The 19,862-nt window shown below is 36.0% G+C and overlaps 2 protein-coding genes across 2 annotated transcripts; both read left to right on the top strand.

The window, feature by feature from the left end:
* The first annotated feature begins 13,510 nt into the window (after positions 1-13,510).
* On the top strand, positions 13,511-14,836 carry LOC123226746. The gene has a single exon (XM_044651275.1). The coding sequence runs from the start codon at positions 13,511-13,513 to the stop codon at positions 14,834-14,836; it is 1,326 nt and encodes a 441-aa protein (XP_044507210.1).
* Positions 14,837-14,928: 92 nt separating this feature from the next.
* On the top strand, positions 14,929-16,732 carry LOC123226747. Its single transcript, XM_044651276.1, has 2 exons — positions 14,929-15,897; positions 16,658-16,732. The coding sequence occupies exons 1-2, from the start codon at positions 14,929-14,931 to the stop codon at positions 16,730-16,732; spliced, it is 1,044 nt and encodes a 347-aa protein (XP_044507211.1).
* The last annotated feature ends 3,130 nt before the right edge of the window (positions 16,733-19,862 follow it).

The following is a 19,862-nucleotide window of genomic DNA, read 5'->3' on the forward strand; positions in this document are numbered from 1 at the left end:
GTATATATGTGATTGTATATAGTTATATCTATATATGTATATATATATGGCTAGTTATGAAAATTGGTTGTAAAGTTTCTGTGGGTGATAATTTTTTATGATGGTTATTATTATGTACTTATTTTATTAATTGTGATTAAGTTGATAAAAATCCAGTCGGTTGGTAGGACTGGTTTATGTGAATTGCTAATTGAGAGTGTTACAGGGCATAATTAAAAAGAAGAAAATATTTCTCGGACTGTCTAAAATAGGGGAACTCTTGCTATTTTTCTGTAACACACCTATTGGTTATGAGAGGTTACATTGAACATGTCAAAGTGAATTCATCTTTCCACTTTCCACATTCCACACACGTGAAGATGAAGACGTGAGTGAGCTTAACTAAAATGCTAGCAGGATGCGCAACTCTGATACCATATTAAAAAATGTGAATAAATTGAATTCTAGTATATTAAAGTGTCTAAATAATACATAAATTTATACCAATGACAACTCCTATATAGGGAAATTCAAATAAATATAATTAATATACAATAATATAAAAGAGAAAACGTATATTTAGAATATCTGCTAATTTAAAAATTATTTATTTAGAATATATTCTAATATATGAAATAATATATTTGAAATATATTTAAATATATTCGAAATATATTTAAATATATTCTAACACGTGTTGAAGACATAATTATATTTTAGAAAAAAAAGAAACGGTCCGCGGACCAAATATGGTCTTCTGAACAGATTCTTAATTAGATCCACTGAAGAGGAAAATCATGCATCACTCACATGCATTCATCGGTGGCTTCATGAATTTTAACTATAAATGCTAATTTCTACTTTTCCTCATTCCATTGCAATCTCACGTCGTGATTGGAGAAGAAAGTGATGCGGAATGAAACTAAATACGCCGTCGTATCAACTGATCATCTCTGTATTCCTAGGTACAGGCTGCTCCAGCGCGCTCCCAAACACAATGTGCCTTATTCAGCCTTCAGAACCTCCGTGCCCCGTCTACACCCCAACGCTCTTTTTCCCGTCTGACCGTAATCCTAATTACAGGTCTTCATTCACCTTTCAGATCATTCTTGACTGATTTCCAACGATTGACTTTGTATGTTGATTCAGGTGTAACAGTTATCTTCTAATTGATTGCTGTGAGAGTCAGAGTGATGATAAACACAGCTATGTTTTAATTGACGTTGGCACGAACTTCAGAAAGCAAGTTCTTCGCTGGTTTACCTTCCATAAAATTGCATGAGTCGATTCTGTTAGTTTTCTTTTCTCTCAGTCTCTATAAATGTTATCCTGCTTTTAGGTTTCGTTAACACTGATAAAGACTTCAACTTTTGTAGTTAAAAAATTCCTAATTTGCTTTTTCAACCCTGCGGCAGAGGCTTTTTTATGCTTAATTAACTTACTTTATGTTGGACATAAATGAATGTTTCTATCTATACACAATCACAAATATATAAGATAAAACCAAAAAATTTATAATTGTGGAATATAAACACTAACCTCCCGCCATTGTTTGATGATTTATTGCAGAATATACCACTGAAATGTGTTTGTATGTTGTGTCTTCTAGGTGATCTGATTTCACATAATATGGTGTATGTATGCTTTTCAAAATTATTCACCTAGCGACCTTGAAGATGGCTTAATATACATCCTACTATAAAGGATGTAAACTGAAGAGTGTGAATGGGAAGGAGTTATGGACCACTCAGCCATTAACTACTTTAAGCAGTTACTAAAATGAAGGGAAACTGGCATTCTCCCACTTGATCCACAATCCAAAATTCATATACTGAAGTAAAAAAAATAAAATACACGAATCATAGCAATAAATCCTCTAAAAACGAGTATTATCTTTCATGTATCGCGATGCATCTATTTCTTTATAACTTAATAAATAAATCTTATGTTTATTCTAGTTCCAAAATTGATTGTTATTCTCAATAAAATTGTGCACATGAAAATGAGAAAAAACAAATCAACTGAATATTGAATAAAAATTTTATATTCATAAAATGTATATACTTCAATGATACGATGGAACCAACTCCCATTTGCTTTACATGATTCTTAAAACTCTTTGGTTGTATGCGTTTCATCAAAGAATCAACAATCATCAATTAGTGCTAATGTGTTCAATGACCACTTTGCTCTCCCTTACACATTCCTTAATGGCTAAATACTTGATGTCGATATGATTACTTTGACTACTATTTTTATTATTTTTAGCCAAAAAAACAACAGTTGAATTATCACAATAAATTTTTATTGGCTTGGAAATAAAATCAACAATCCTAAGCTTAGATATGCAACTTTTTAACCATACACCATGTGATGTAGCCTCAGAACAAGAAACAAACTTAGCTTCCATGACAGATGTAGTAATCAATTACTGTTTGGTACTCTTCCAAGATATGGTTCCACCGGTAAACAAAAAAAAAATGTATCTAGATGTTGATTTTCTTGAATCAGCACAATCGACAAAATTTGAATCAGAGTAACCAACTACCTTTAAATTATTAGGTCATCTATATATAAGCATGTACTTTTTGGTCTCTTGAAAGTACCACATCACTTTCTTTGCAGCTCTCCAGTGGTCTATACCTAGATTAATTTGATATCTCCATAACATCCCAACAGCAAAGGCATTGTTAGGCCTTGTGCAGACTTGAGCATACATAAGACTTCTAATAATTGAAACATAAGAAATGTTCTGCATTTGTCCTTTTTCAAGTTCATCTTTAGGGCATTGGTTCAAATTGAACCTATCACCCTTCACAATTGATGCTACACTCAGTGATCAATCTTTCATCCGAAATCTCTCTAAAACTTTGTTGATATAAGTTTCTTGAGACAGACTTGGAATACCTTAAAGTTTATTTTTGTGGATCTTAATGCCAATGACATAAGATGTCTCACCCATATCCTTCATATCAAAATTTTTAAAGAGGAATTGTTTAACCTCATAAAGCAATGCTCATGGAATACCTTGGTTGCAAGTAATATATCATCCACATATAAAACAAGGAAACAAATTTTACTCCTACTAACCTTTTAATATATGCATTGATCCATAACGTTCTCTATGAAACCAAAATAAGAGATAACCTCATGGAATTTCAAATATCATTGACGAGAGGCTTGTTTCAATCTATATATGGACTTCTTAAGCTTGCACACCGAATGCTTACCATCACTAGAAGAGAATCCTTCAGGTTGTTTCATATATACCTTTTCCTTCAGATCTCCATTAAGGAATGTCGTTTTCACATTCATCTGATGTAGTTCTAAATCAAAATAGACCACTAATGTCATAATTATACAAAAAGTATCTTTCTTAGATACAGGAGAAAAAGTTTTCAGGTAATTAATTCCTTCCTTTTGAGTGAAACCCTTAGCAACGAGTTTTGTCTTATATCTCTCAATGTTACGTAATAAGTCTTTTTTTTGTTTGAAGAACCATTTACACCCAATGACCTTTGCCCCATTAGGTAACTCGACAAGATCCTAGACTCTATTACTCTTCATAGATTTCATCCATCTTTTATGGCATCATACCATAAAGCATATTTACTACAATTCATTGCTTGTGAAAATGTGATAGGATCCTCTTCGACTTCTAAATTATGGTCAACTTTTTGTAAATACACAATATAATCACTAGAAATTGTTAATTTCCTTACTCTAGTTGATCTTCTTAATGTTATACAACATTCTCTTATGGAGTAAATTGTACAACTAGTGGTTTAATAGTATCTAAAAATTGTTGAACAGTTTGATGTACTAGACTATGATCAACAATTTGTGGAACTTTATTAATTGGTTGTTCAACATCCATTTGAACTTGGGGGTGTTATGAATAATAACCAGTCTAGTACTTGAAACGAGTGATTGAGCATTTGAATAATCTTTCTCAAAAACTAAGCGTAGGATTGATCACTCCTACAGCACTTCTAGATTCCGCGATTCTAATGTTATGTGATAGACAATAAAATTTGTAACCGTTAGACTTTTAAGTATATCCAATAATATACTGACTAATAGTCCTTAGGTCCAATTTCTTCTCGTGTTGATTATAAACTTTTACTTCAGACGGGCATCCCCAATTGCGTATATGTTGCAAACTCGATTTCCAACTTTAAATAACTCAAATGGTGTTTTCGAAACAACCTTGCTTAGTACTCGGTTTAATATATACACTACCGTTTTAAGAGCTTTAACCCACAATGATTTAGGAAGTTTAGAGCTACTAATACCTTGTCCAATAAAGTTTGATTTTTTCTCTCTACTACACCATTTTGGTCCAAAGAACCAGACATAGTGTCTTAGGTAACAATCCCATTCTAGTAATTGAGCATTTTAATGATCTTTCTCAGAAACTAAGCTTGGGATTGATCACTCCTTCTGCATTTCGAGATTCCGCGATTCTAATGTTATGTGATAGACAGTAAAATCTGTAACCGTTAGACTTTTCAGTATATCCAGTAATATATCAACTAATAGTCCTTAGGTCCAATTTCTTCTCATGTTGATTATAAACTTTTACTTCAGACAGACATCCCCAACTGCGTATATGTTGCAAACTCGATTTTTAATTTTAAATAACTCAAATGGTGTTTTCGAAACAACCTTGGTTGGTACTCGATTTAATATATACACTACCGTTTTAAGAGCTTTAACCCATAATGATTTAGGAAGTTTAGAGCTACTAATACCTTGTCCAATAAAGTTTGATTTTTTCTCTCTTCTACACCATTTTGGTCCAAAGAACCAGACATAGTGTTTTAGGTAACAATCTCATTCTCTTCAAGAAACCTTGCAAATGGACTAGGTGCTTGTCCATCCTAAGTATATCTACCATAATATTTTCCTCCTCTATCTGATCTCACAATTTTAATTTGTTTTCCATATTGTTTCTCTACTTTTGCCTTGAAAACCTTAAAGACAACTAATGATTCGTTCTTGTTATAAAACATGTAGAGATACATGTATCATGAATAATAATCAAAAAATGAGATAAAGTATTTTTTATCATAACATCAATATCTGGACAACAAATATTTGTATGTATGATTTCTAATATGTCTAAACTCCTCTTGGCACCTTTCTTTGACTTGTTAGTTTGTTACAACAAATATTTATATGTGTGATTTCTAATATGTCTAAACGCCTCTCAGCACATTTCTTTGACTTGTTAGTTTGTTCTCCCTTTATGCAATCCACATAAGTATCAAAGTCAATAAAATCTATGCCATAACATAGAGGAACTTTCATTCATAACACTTTCTTTTAATACCAACATTATTTTGAACATACATCAAATTAAATAAAACATTGTTTTCTAAATGAATTCAGAACAAACCATCAGACAATGTACTATTTCCCACAATTGCAGATTTATAAAACAAACTAAATGATGTTTTATAAAATAAAAAGGAAAATCCAAAAGGTATAAGTCTTGAAACTAAAATCAAGTAGAAACTTGGAATATAAAATGTTCACTCCAAATCTAACACAAAACTACTATCTAAAACTAATCTGCATGTTCCGACTGCTTTCACATGTGAATACATCTTTCTTGAATAAATGTATTGTAGACTGGCCATTGACCTCTTTTGGTTGCAAGGTATTTGAAACATGGATTGTAGAACCAAAATCAATCCACCAAGTGTTATGACATACATCAACCATATTAGATTCATAACATACAAGTAAGATTGGATTAACTTTCTTTTCAAGTTAAGCCGTAAATTTAAAGCAATCCTTCTTCATATGTCTTTTCTTATTACAGAAAAAAACATTTGGACTCCTTCTTGAATTCAGGCTGAATGGATATTTTATCCTTTCCCTTATACTTAGCTTGGTTTTTCTTTTTCTTTCCCTATGTAACCATTTATGCACTTTCACCCATTTCCATCAATTGCCCTCCTTCCTCTTGTACACACATGGTCAGAAGTTCATTAATTGACCATTTTTCCTTATGTGTGTTATAAGAGATTTTAAAGCATCTGTATTATTGTAACCTCTCCTAACCATTATGTGTGTTACAGAAAAACGGCAAGAGTTCCCCTATTTTAGAGGGTCCGGGGAAATATTTTCTCTTTTTAATTATGCCCTGTAACACTCTCAATTAACAATTCACACAAACCAGTCCTACCAATTGACTGGATTTTCATCACATAATCATAATAAATAAAATAAATACTTATTAGTAACCATCATAAAGATTATCACCCACAGAAACTTTACAACCAATTTTCATAACTACCCATATATATATACATATATACATATAAGAAGCAAAATATATATATATCCACCAATATCTATATCAAGTATATATATATATATATATATATATATATATATATATATATATATATATATATATATATATATATATATATATATATATATATATATATATATATATATATATATATATGCATATATTTCCATATACATCAAAACATATAAATCAACAAAATTATGGTGCATTTCTCCTTCAGCCTCATGTCTCACTAGTGCTCCCCAGTAACCTTTGCTGTAACTCTTTACCTATAAAATATTAAATTAAACGGAGTGAGCGACCACGGCTCAGTAAGAAAATCATACTCAAAACTCGAAGTATTTCATACCAGTACTAATCTCTTCCATACTCAGCGTGTCTGAGCTATTCATATATTAAATAATTGACACAGAACACGCATTAAACATATATCATAATTTTCTTATTTCACCCATTTATTAATTTCTTTACTATATAAATATGATTCACTCGTTATGATTTATGCATGTATGAGTGCCATGACTTTTCTATTTTCTGATCATACATCTTTCTCAACTATTTATCAGCCACATAGGCTTGTATGTATGATTCTAATGCAATTGACTTTCATAAAATATATACTAATTTTTTTTTTATTGACCGTTTAGACTACATATGACAGTACTTGCAGTCACCATAAAAGGTACAATTCTCTCTTACATGCATATTTTACTTTTTTTTTTCTTTGTTGTCCACACAGTACAGCTCGCATGTAAGGATTTTAAATATGCTTTCTGCTTTTCTGTATCATATGAGTCATTATAAAACCAAAAATACTTGTTTTCCATTTTCTGAAAACATGCATAACTTAGAAAAGGTTTTTCCTCTTTCTTTATTTTTTTTTTCCTGAAATCATGCATATGCTATGATTTCTTATGTATGCATGTATAACCATAATATGAAATATGCCTATTCATCATTTTCCCTTATTCTTTTCACTCCTTATCAAGCATCATATTATTTTCTCATGCATTTATATATATCTCATGCATCAAATTAATTTCAAAATATATAATATAAACTTAATATAAGGGCTATTTCACCTATCATGCACATAATTAAGAAAAAATTAACTTAATGCAAATTCTTTCATCAATTCATCATTTCTCATATATTCAACACACAAAATCCATTAAGGTAACCCTAGGAATATAAAATGTATAAAATACCCTTATGGCCAAAAATTACATCATGAATCCTAGTGAATTTCTTTATCCATTTAAGCATAAATCACTTTAATTCTAATACCTTACACACTTATATAAGTAAAGGTTATTTAAATAACCTAACTCAAATTACTTCAAGTATGTAAAGTATGAAATTTTTACCTTTTCCTTAGTAATTAGGTGATTTACGCATATCCTCTTTCTTTTCTTCTTCCTAGCAACCTTAATCAACCAAAAATATAATCATTCATCAAAACTCTAATTTTGACATATCTTAAAAATTAAATTTTTTACCTTAGAACTGACCAGAATTGACAGATCTATACTTTTTATAACTGGAGGCTTTGGAAATTAGGTGGTTTAGCTAGGTTTTTTGGTGAATTTTTGCTTGAAGGAAAGCTTTAGCTCAATTCATGGAGCTTTCGGCTAAATGAAGAAGAAAATGAATAGGTTATGGGTTTTATAAGCCTTTTGGACCAATTTGCCCTTAACCTTTTTCATAAATGACTATTTTATCCTTAGCCAATTACCAAAAACCCTTAGCACCACCATATAATTTCAAGTGTGCCATTCAATTTTAATTCCCACTTTGTCCCTTAAATCCTTCTAAAATGACCATTTTACCCCCTTTGAAAATTATTGCTCATTTAGTAGTTTTCTATAATTCTTTTACAATTTCTTTAAACAACAAGTTATAAAATCAACTCTAGGAGTAATTTTGGAAGTGGAGTTTACTGACACACCTGAATTCGGATGTTACATTTCTTCCCCCCTTAAAAGAATTTCATCCTCAAAATTTAAACAAATAGGTTGGGAAATTTCTCTCTCATTTATTGTTCAACCTCCTATGTGGTTCTTCCACCTTATGATTCTTCCATAATACTTTCACTAATGGAATTGTTTTATTTTAGAGCTCTTTTATTTTTTTGTCTAGTATCTGCACCAGTTGCTCCTCATAAGCTAAATCTTCTTTTAATTCCACATCATCTGATTTCAATATATGTGAAGGATCGCTAATGTACTTTCTCAATAAAAAAATATGAAATACATTATGAACTCGATCCATACTAAGTGGAAGTGCAAGTCTATAAGCCACCTTGCCCACTCTTTCTAAAATTTCAAATGGGCCAATAAATCTTGGAGCAAGTTTCCCTTTTCTTCCAAATCTCATCACGTGCTTGTAAGGGGCTACTTTCACAAAAACTTTATCACCCGGTTGAAACTCTACTTATTTCCTTTTCAAATCTGCATAGCTCTTTTGCCTGTCCTGAGCTTGCTTCAATCTAGTCTTGATAGTCTTTATATCTTCCACCATTCTCTGGGTTAACTCAGGCCCAAGAACTTGACTCAAATCATCTTGCTCTCCTATGTCATCTCAATGTAATGGCGATCTACACTTTCATCCATAAAAAGCCTCATATGGTGCCATTTTAATAGTGGACTGGTAACTATTATTATATGCAAATTCTATCAATGGAACCATTTCATGCCAAGTCATTTTATAATCTAAACGACAGACCCTCAACATATCCTCTAGTATTTGATTCACCCTTTGATGTATATGCGGCTCCATTGTTATTTGTTGGGTTCCAAGTCATCCTTAAGTCTCCATGCAACCTTTGAAGCCAAGAAGAATGAAGTTCCAGCAAATCCCAAGCCAAAGGGAGCATTGCGCCTTCAATTTTGGCCCGAAACCACTTTTGGATATAGTCTTATTACATCCACCCAAGGTCCAAATGAATAGCTTGCTCCAATTGATCCAAAAGTGCAACTTTTGAAGTCCATCAATGGTCCAAACGTCCAAGCATCATTTTGAGAAGCCCAAGTGAAGTTACAACCATCCATCACTCTATTTTGAAGCCCAAAAAGGTGTTCAAAGCCCAATTGAGAGAGTTGGACGAAATTGGATGAAATGAGAGTTTTGGTGAAGACAAGAGCCCACTTTTTATGGAATAATAGTAACATTTTGTCCTATTGCATTTATTTAAAGTATGGCATGGCTTATTTTGTGTGGTTTAGAGTGAATTAAGGGCTAGGGTGAACTAATTTATTAAAAGTCTATGTACACATATATCTTGCCGCCACTTACTCCTATATAAAGTGGTTATGCTTTGTAAAATGCAGTTTTTTACTTTGGAATGAAAACTTGAAGAAGCTTTGTTGGCTCTCTTTCTTATTTCCTTTATCCAATCATTCTTGGTGGAAGATTGGTGGTGGAAGGCCCCAAGGTTGGTGGAACTTTCTTTTATGCGTTGGTTACACTTTATGTTTCCTTAGAAATCCAAATTAGAGTGTGTATGTGTGTTAATCTTGATTATGGCAAAGAGTTGCAACGTAATTACCATTTCTGCCACTGCATTCTTCTTGTAATTTGATTGCCTTACTCTACACCAATTGTGTACGTCCATAGCTTGAAAGAAATTTCTTTGTGTTGTGATTATGATGAAATGAATTTGGTTGGATTTGGAGTTGATTTGGTTGGTTAAACTGCAAGAACAAAAAAACTGCTCATACCACATGAACAGTGAAAACAGTTTTTGATTTTTGGTTTCTTGTAGCATGTTTTGTTGAATATGCACCATTTGGTATCAGAGCCTAGGTTGTTTGTGTGATTTGTTGACTGATTTCTACCTCTCGGAGCTACTGTTCACCTCACGAAATTTACTGTTTGCTCCAAAATCACTGTTCACAGAACCTTAATTTGCCTTAAACACAAACCTTCCTTAACCTAAACACTTACCAATACTCACCCCCAACCCTTCAACACTTATAACCATTAACCTTTACCTACTAGCCATTACCAAAAATGTCCAATAAAAGAACTTCATCCTCATCCTCTTCACCTCCTCATCCTTGGGAATTTTCCCACATGACATTAAAAGAAGAGGTCAAAGGAGAACTTAAGGACATTAAGGACCAACTGAATCAAATGATGCAAATGATGAGAGACTTGACCCTCACTCAAAGTCGGGCACCCTTATCATAGCCCCAAACTTCAACAAAAAGCCAAATACCCCCCCTCCACCTCACCCAACCTAACTACATCAACCAAGAAGACATATTAGACCTTCCCCTCCTCCTCCTAGACATCATAGGGAGGAATTGATGCTTCATGATTATTCAAGTGGGGAAGAACAAGAGAGGCCACCTAGGAGAGAAAAGGATGATGATAGGGGTTTAAGGATTGAAATTCTGGAATTCGAAGGGAGTATGAGTCCGGATGATTTTGTTAATTGGTTACATGCTATAGAGAGAGTTTTTGAATATAAAGGCTATTCGGACGAGAAGAAATGTAAACTTGCCATCTTGAAATTCAAGGATTATGCATCCTTGTGGTGGGAAAATCTTAAGAAGCAAAGGGAAAGGGATGGTAAAGAGAGAGTGAGATCTTGGGAGAAACTAAAGAAGCTTATGAAGAGAAGATTCCTTCCGGACAACCATAAACAAGATCTTTACCTCAAGCTACACACCCTTAAGCAAGGAAGTGATGGAGTAGAGCAATACATAAGGGAGTTTGAGAAGCTATTAATGAGGAGTGAGCTGCCGGAAGTGAAAGAGCAAACCATTGCAAGATTCATTGGTGGCTTAAACCAAGACACTGCTCATATGGTAGAATTACAACCATATTGCACTTTTGAAGATGTGTGTAAGTTGGCTATTAAAGTGGAGAAGCAAAAGAAGGCCACGAAGCCCATGGTTTCCAAGTCATTCTCCAAAGGGACATTATCTAACAAAAGTATATCTTTTACCAAGGGAACTACCTTCTATAAAGGTTCCCCATCCTACACAAATGTTGTTGATTCTTCTTCCAAGCAGAAAGACAAGGAAAAAATGGTGGAACCAACTAAGGACAAGCGTAATATGGTGAAGACCAACCTCTCCAATAAAAAGTGCTTTAAATGCCAAGGCTATGGACACTTCCAAGCTGAATGCCCTAATAGGAGAGTTTTATCCTTGATGGAGATACAAGCAATTGAGGAGTCTCTTCAAGAAGAAGAAGAAAGTGAAGTTTCCAGCCATGAAAGTGATGAAGCCAACAAGGAAGAAGAAGAAATTCTACAAGGAGCTGATGACGAAGAGATGTTAGTGATTAGAAGAGCATTGCATGCCAAGCCTCTTCCTCATGAAGAGCAAAGACTCCAAATTTTCCAATCAAGGTGCACCATTGAAGATAAAGTGTGTTCTTTAATTGTAGATAGTGGAAGTTGTGCTAATGTAGCTTCATCTACCTTAGTGGAAAAACTTGGATTACCTACCATACCTCATCCTCAACCATACAAGCTCCAATGGTTGAGCAATGGGACCAGCCTCCAAGTAGCCAAACGAGTGCTTGTTTCCTTTTCCATTGGTAAGCATTATAGTGATGAGATTTTGTGTGATGTGATTCCTATGGATGCTTGTCACTTGTTGTTGGGAAGACCATGGCAATTTGATAGGGAAGTGAAGCATGATGATAAGAAGAACACTTACTCCTTTAAATTCAATGGCAAGACTGTCACTTTAACTCCTCTTAGTCCACAACAAGTTCATAGAGCTACTAAAGGAAAAGAAGTCAAGAAAGAGAGCTTGTTTATGAATGGTCAGCAAATTGAGGGTAGCCATCTTGAAGATTTGAGGGCAAATCCTTCTCAACCCGGGAAGGATGATGTATATGCGGCTCCATTGTTATTTGTTGGGTTCCAAGTCATCCTTAAGTCTCCATGCAACCTTTGAAGCCAAGAAGAATGAAGTTCCAGCAAATCCCAAGCCAAAGGGAGCATTGCGCCTTCAATTTTGGCCCGAAACCACTTTTGGATATAGTCTTATTACATCCACCCAAGGTCCAAATGAATAGCTTGCTCCAATTGATGCAAAAGTGCAACTTTTGAAGTCCATCAATGGTCCAAACGTCCAAGCATCATTTTGAGAAGCCCAAGTGAAGTTACAACCATCCATCACTCCATTTTGAAGCCCAAAAAGGTGTTCAAAGCCCAATTGGGAGAGTTGGACGAAATTGGATGAAAGGAGAGTTTTGGTGAAGACAAGAGCCCACTTTTTATGGTATAATAGTAACATTTTGTCCTATTGCATTTATTTAAAGTATGGCATGGCTTATTTTGTGTGGTTTAGAGTGAATTAAAGGCTAGGGTGAACTAATTTATTAAAAGTCTATGTACACATATATCTTGCCGCCACTTACTCCCATATAAAGTGGTTATGCTTTGTAAAATGCAGTTTTTTACTTTGGAATGAAAACTTGAAGAAGCTTTGTTGGCTCTCTTTCTTATTTCCTTTATCCAATCATTCTTGGTGGAAGATTGGTGGTGGAAGGCCCCAAGGTTGGTGGAACTTTCTTTTATGCGTTGGTTACACTTTATGTTTCCTTAGAAATCCAAATTAGAGTGTGCATGTGTGTTAATCTTGATTATGGCAGAGAGTTGCAACGTAATTACCATTTCTGCCACTGCATTCTTCTTGTAATTTGATTGCCTTACTCTACACCAATTGTGTACGTCCATAGCTTGAAAGAAATTTCTTTGTGTTGTGATTATGATGAAATGAATTTGGTTGGATTTGGAGTTGATTTGGTTGGTTAAACTGCAAGAACAAAAAAACTGCTCATACCACATGAACAGTGAAAACAATTTTTGATTTTTGGTTTCTTGTAGCATGTTTTGTTGAATATGCACCATTTGGTATCAGAGCCTAGGTTGTTTGTGTGATTTGTTGACTGATTTCTACCTCTCGGAGCTACTGTTCACCTCACGAAATTTACTGTTCACTCCAAAATCACTGTTCACAGAACCTTAATTTGCCTTAAACACAAACCTTCCTTAACCTAAACACTTACCAATACTCACCTCCAACCCTTCAACACTTATAACCATTAACCTTTACCTACTAGCCATTACCAAAAATGTCCAATAAAAGAACTTCATCCTCATCCTCCTCACCTCCTCATCCTTGGGAATTTTCCCACATGACATTAAAAGAAGAGGTCAAAGGAAACTTTTTTAGTATGGAGTCTTCTGGTCAAGAAAAATCTACTGAAGCTCCCTTGGTTTCCGTTGGTGTAAAAGATAATAAGGCTCCTTGGAGCTCCCTCTTCACCCCAAAGGAGTCATGTACTAAGCTGGAATATTATGAGCCTAAAGGAAGAGATGCAAAAGGGCGTGTGTGTGTTGCCCCTCCACTAGAAATTGCGGAAGAGGGTGCTGCAAAATGGAGAACCTGTGCGGTGGGATTCTTCCTAGGCAAAAGGCCTCCATTCTTGACTGTAAAAAGAACACTAGAGAAGATATGGGCATCATACGGACTAAGAGAGGTTATGACTTCTGGTCAAGGAGTTTTTATACTAAAATTTCAAGACATGGATGGAGTCTCTAGAGCGGTGGAAGTAGGACAGATTACAATTGGTGGACAGCCGTTTATAGTTCGAAAATGGACTACAAACCTTCCCATGATGATCAATGATGTCAAAAAGGTGGCTATATGGGTGAGATTGTATGGCATTCCACTTGAGTTTTGGTCTCCAAAAGGACTTAGCTACATAGCAAGTGCCATTGGGAATCCTCTTTATATGGATGCTGTTACGGAAGGAGGGACAAGATTAGAGTTTGCACGGATATGTATTGAGATCAAAGTGGATGCGGAATGCCCGGAGACTATCAACTTAACTCTTCCAAATGGTGAAAACTTGGTGATCAATGTAGAGTATAGTTGGAAACCACTAAAATGCAATGGGTGCCAATGCTTTGGACACTCCACTGCCAATTGTCATTTTGCTCCGAAACATGAAGGTAGCACATCTTCATGGAAAAACCTCAAGGATGGGGATGGAATGATAACAACAAAGAAGCTAATTGGGAAAGACAGTAAACTAAAGGTGGCAAACGGCAATGACAAAAAGGCCAAAGGTAAAGGCGTGGAGAATCATAATTTGGGGGGAAACACAAATAAGAACAATAGATATTCAGCTTTAGCCATCCATGAGGCCAATGAACAAATCAAAAGGAGCACAATGATGGTAGAAGAGGTATACCCGGAGAAAACCAATGAAGAAGTCATTTCGGCAGGAAAAGAAAAGTTGAATGAAGCTAGCACTTCCAAGAGTAGTCAAGGTACAACAGCTAAAGGAATAGATAAGGAGGAAGAAGAAGCTAGTACAAATGGGGGGGAGGACTTGGTAATTGAGGGCTCTCCAACAATAGTCCCATTCGGAGGAAAACTAAAGGTGGATGAGATGGATTTTAGGAAGAAGGAAGTGGATGCAAAGACTATGAGCTTGGGGAAAAAATTGGCAAAGCTCAAGAAAGCAAATTCCACTCCACTATCATCCAAATGACAAAGATAGCTTGCTGGAACATTAGGGGCCTAAATGCTCCTATCAAACAAAGGGAGGTAAGGCATTTTATCAAGCATAATAACATTGAAATAATGGCTGTGTTGGAAACTAAAGTGGGGAATGATAGCTTAAGTAGAGTGAATGGTAATATTTGGAAAGAGTGGGAGAATGCTAATAATAATGATAGTCACCCTAATGGGAGAATTTGGGTAGGATGGAATAAGGATACTATCAGTTTTAATGTCATTGAGAAAAATCCGCAATTCATACATGGGGAGGCTTGGTTAGTGGAGGAGAACTCTCTTATAGCCTTAACTATAGTCTATGGGTATAATCAACCTATGGAAAGGAGAAGACTATGGAAGGAAATTGAAAGGCTCTCCAATGGGATGGGGAACAAACCGTGGCTAATAATGGGGGACTTTAATGCAATTAGGGGTCCAAGTGAGAAAATTGGAGGAGTGTCATGGGGAGATACTTATAGTGATGACCTAAATAAGTGTTGTGAGGAAGCAAATCTAGATGATCTTCGGTACATGGGAAACCAACTCACTTGGAGTAATTGTAGTGAGGGACATAGGAGGATAGCATGCAAGTTGGATAGAGCCCTTGTAAATGAACAATGGAAAGATGTTTTTGAGGAATCCTTTGCCATGTTTCTCAATCATTCTATCTCTGACCATTCCCCATGCATTGTGACTTGTGGAGGTGGTGTAAGGAGGAGGAGGGTCCCTTTCAAGTTCTATAACATGTGGGCAACACATGAAAATTTCCTTAATATTGTGAGGGAGTCTTGGCAAGAGGAAGTAGACGGCAGCCCTATGTATAAGCTCATCAGCAAGCTCAAGAGATTAAAAAAGGTTCTTAGGAGGCTAAATAAGGAGGGGTTTTGGAGAATTTCAGAGAAGGTGGAAGAAGCAAAAGGAAGGTTGGAGGATGTTCAACATAGACTTCAAAGCAGCCCACTAAGTGAAGATTTAGCTAAGGAAGAAAAGGTTTGGTTGGAGAACTACAAAAATCTAAGTGAAGCTGAAGAATCTTTAGCTCGCCAAAAAGCTAAAGTTCATTGGCTTCAAGAAGGAGATCAATATTCCAAATTTTTCTTCAAATGTATCAAAGCCCGTAGGAGTAGGAACTCAATCAATGGGGTGTGCCTAGATGATGGAACCTTTGTTAGTAATATGGAGGATGTTAAAGAGGAGTTTGTGAGCTATTTCAAAAAGGTCCTTAACTCCACGGTTTCATGCAATTCCAATGTAGAGGAAATTCAAAGGCTGCTTAAGTTTCAAATAGAGATTCAAGAGAAAGAAAACATGATCAAGGAAGTGGGGGAAGAGGAAATCAAATCCATTATCTTTACCATGGACAACAACAAAGCTCCGGGTCCGGATGGTTATGGAGCCTTCTTCTTTAAAGCCACTTGGGAGATTGTGGGGAATGATGTGATCAAGGCAGTCCAGCATTTTTTCTCTTCAGGCCATCTTCTCAAGGAGGTAAATTGCACTATTTTAGCTCTTGTCCCTAAGGTTGCTAACGCTTCAAGGTGTATGGAGTATAGGCCGATAGCTTGCTGCAATATAATCTACAAGTGCATTTCAAAGATCCTTGCAAATCGTCTCAAAACCATACTTCCGAGTTTCATTGATAAAGCCCAAGGAGCATTTGTGGGAGGAAGGTGCATTGGAGAGAATATTATGTTGTGTCAAGACCTAATGCATAATTACCATAGAATGAGCAAAGACAAGAAGTGTGCCATGAAGATCGATTTATTGAAGGCATATGATACGGTTCATTGGGATTTCATCCTTGCTATTCTTGAAGCAATTGGTTTTCATGGAAAATTCATTGGATGGATTAGGAGCTGCATCTCAACCCCCTCGTTCTCTTTGGGAATAAATGGTGAATTGGTGGGATTTTTCAAGAGTTCTCATGGGCTTAGACAAGGGGACCCTTTATCCCCTTACCTTTTTGTCATGGCAATGGAGACCCTCTCACGGATGCTTGGAGAACTCAAGAACATTCCTTCTTTTGGCCATCATTGGAAATGTAAGAAAAACAACATAACTCATTTGTGCTTTGCCGATGACCTTATTTTGTTTTGTAGGGCAGATGTTGAATCACTTACTCTCATGAAAAGATCCTTAAATCTTTTTCATGAATGGTCCGGTCTCCAAATGAATTGCAACAAAAGCAATATATACATCTCCGGATTACCCCAAGAGGAGAAGATCAAGCTTGCGGACTCTATCAATGCGGAGGTGGGAGTAATGCCTTTCAAGTATCTAGGAGTTCCAATAACTTCCTCAAAGCTTAAAAGAAGTGATTGCAAGATGCTCATTGATAAGATTGTGGGGAGAATTTATTCGTGGCGGAACAAGTCCTTATCTTATGCGGGGAGATTGTTACTTATCAAGGCTGTCCTATTCAGCATTCAAGTGTATTGGTCTTCCATATTTATTCTTCCTTCAAATGTGCATAAGGAAATAGATGGAATTTTGAGGGATTTTCTTTGGAATGGTGCTGCCATGGATGGAAGAAAGGCAAAAGTTGCTTGGGAAGAGGTATGTGTGCCTAAAGAGGAGGGAGGTCTTGGCATAATGAGGTGCAAAGTGTGGAACAAGGCTGCCATAACAAAGAATATGTGGAAGATTCTCCTTGATAAGGGGAACTCACTATGGGTGGAATGGATTAAGGCAAACAAGCTTAGAGGAAAAAGTTTTTGGGAGATCAAACCGAATAGTGAGAGCTCATGGGTTTGGAGGAAAATTTTAAATCTTAGGGAACAAATGAAAACCATGTTCAAGAAAGTCATCGGCAATGGGGAAAACACCTTTCTTTGGCTTGATAATTGGCACCCATTTGGACCATTAATGGACAAGTTTGGTAACCGGATTATCTATGATTCCGGAATTCCTAAGCATGCTTTAGTTAAAGAAGTCATTGACGAGCATGGGTGGAAATGGCCAGTAGCAAATTCTTGCCACCTCATGGAGATAAAGGGAGCTCTCCCTTGCTGCCCAATGGGAGGGGAGGATACTCTAACATGGGCCCCTAATACTAATGGCAAGTTCACAATCAAATCGGCATGGGAGATTATGAGGAGTAGGAAGGACAAGGTTAGTTGGCACAACATTGTATGGTTTAAAAGGCATTTCCTAAGACATTCATTCATTGTATGGTTGGGTATTAGAGGTAAACTAATGACAAGAGATAGGTTAGCAAGAATTGGCCTTATTTCCCACAATGTATGCCCATTATGCAATGTGGATACGGAAAGCATGGACCATCTATTTTTTAGGTGTGTCTTCAGCTCCCAAATCTGGAATGGACTGCTCAATCTTTGCCATCAACAAATCATGTATAGCTCATGGACTTCATTGATCCCGGAATTAGCAAACAAATGGAAGGAAAATAGCTTCAAGAATATTGTGAGTAAGCTATGCTTTGGGGCAGCCGTGTACTACATATGGAAGGCTAGGAATGACACTTGCTTTGGAAGAGCCGGATTACCAAGGGAGAGAGTCCGTATGCTTATTCAAGAAGGTGTTAGAGTTAGAGCTTCATGCTTGAGAAAGGTTACCAAGTCTAGAGAAAATATGATTCTTGCAAACAATTGGGATATTCCTCATACAATTTTTGAATAGATGTGGTGGTGTTGGCTTGTTTTATGTTTTGGTATTGAGTTGTAAGATCATGCTATGCGTTTTGTAGCAAATGGATGGTAAGTAGGTGTTTCGGCATAACCAAGGGACTTGTCTTTGGTATGCTTGTGAGTTGTGTTGTTTTGTGTTTGTGTTGTATCGTTGGTTTTCTTTGTTCCTTTGGTTGAATGGTTTGAGCCTTAGGTTGTCTCGGCATAACCTAGGGGCTTGTCCAAGGTATGCTTGTGTTTAAGCTTAATCTAGGGGTTTTGTCCTAGATAGGCATTTGTATATCTTTCTTTGGTATAAAATTAACATTACTTACCAAAAAAAAAAGAAGAGGTCAAAGGAGAACTTAAGGACATTAAGGACCAACTGAATCAAATGATGCAAATGATGAGATACTTGACCCTCACTCAAAGTCGGGCACCCTTATCACAGCCCCAAACTTCAACAAAAAGCCAAATACCCCCTCCTCCACCTCACCCAACCTAACTACATCAACCAAGAAGACATATTAGACCTTCCCCTCCTCCTCCTAGACATCATAGGGAGGAATTGATGCTTCATGATTATTCAAGTGGGGAAGAACAAGAGAGGCCACCTAGGAGAGAAAAGGATGATGATAGGGGTTTAAGGATTGAAATTCTGGAATTCGAAAGGAGTATGAGTCCGGATGATTTTGTCAATTGGTTACATGCTATAGAGAGAGTTTTTGAATATAAAGGCTATTCGGATGAGAAGAAATGTAAACTTGCCATCTTGAAATTCAAGGATTATGCATCCTTGTGGTGGGAAAATCTTAAGAAGCAAAGGGAAAGGGATGGTAAAGAGAGAGTGAGATCTTTGGAGAAACTATAGAAGCTTATGAAGAGAAGATTCCTTCCGGACAACCATAAACAAGATCTTTACCTCAAGCTACACACCCTTAAGCAAGGAAGTGATGGAGTAGAGCAATACATTTGAGAAGCTATTAATGAGGAGTGAGCTGCCGGAAGTGAAAGAGCAAACCATTGCAAGATTCATTGGTGGCTTAAACCAAGACATTGCTCATATGGTAGAATTACAACCATATTGCACTTTTGAAGATGTGTGTAAGTTGCCTATTAAAGTGGAGAAGCAAAAGAAAGCCATGAAGCCCATGGTTTCCAAGTCATTCTCCAAAGGGACATTATCTAACAAAAGTATATCTTTTACCAAGGGAACTACCTTCTATAAAGGTTCCCCATCCTACACAAATGTTGTTGATTCTTCTTCCAAGGAGAAAGGCAAGGAAAAAATGGTGGAACCAACTAAGGACAAGCGTAATATGGTGAAGACCACCCTCTCCAATAAAAAGTGTTTTAAATGCCAAGGCTATGGACACTTCCAAGCTGAATGCCCTA

The sequence above is a fragment of the Mangifera indica genome, chromosome 10 (genome assembly GCF_011075055.1).
Source record: "Mangifera indica cultivar Alphonso chromosome 10, CATAS_Mindica_2.1, whole genome shotgun sequence".
Classification (NCBI taxonomy): Eukaryota; Viridiplantae; Streptophyta; class Magnoliopsida; order Sapindales; family Anacardiaceae; genus Mangifera; species Mangifera indica.

Excerpts from the sequence above, each read along its gene's own strand:
- LOC123226746 (XM_044651275.1), top strand. The coding sequence starts at position 13,511 with ATGGAGTCTTCTGGTCAAGAAAAATCTACTGAAGCTCCCTTGGTTTCC.
- LOC123226747 (XM_044651276.1), top strand. The coding sequence starts at position 14,929 with ATGGCTGTGTTGGAAACTAAAGTGGGGAATGATAGCTTAAGTAGAGTG. Across the intron at positions 15,898-16,657 it reads TAGCTCGCCAAAAAGCTAAA|CAATTGGTTTTCATGGAAAA; the intron begins GTTCATTGGCTT and ends CTATTCTTGAAG.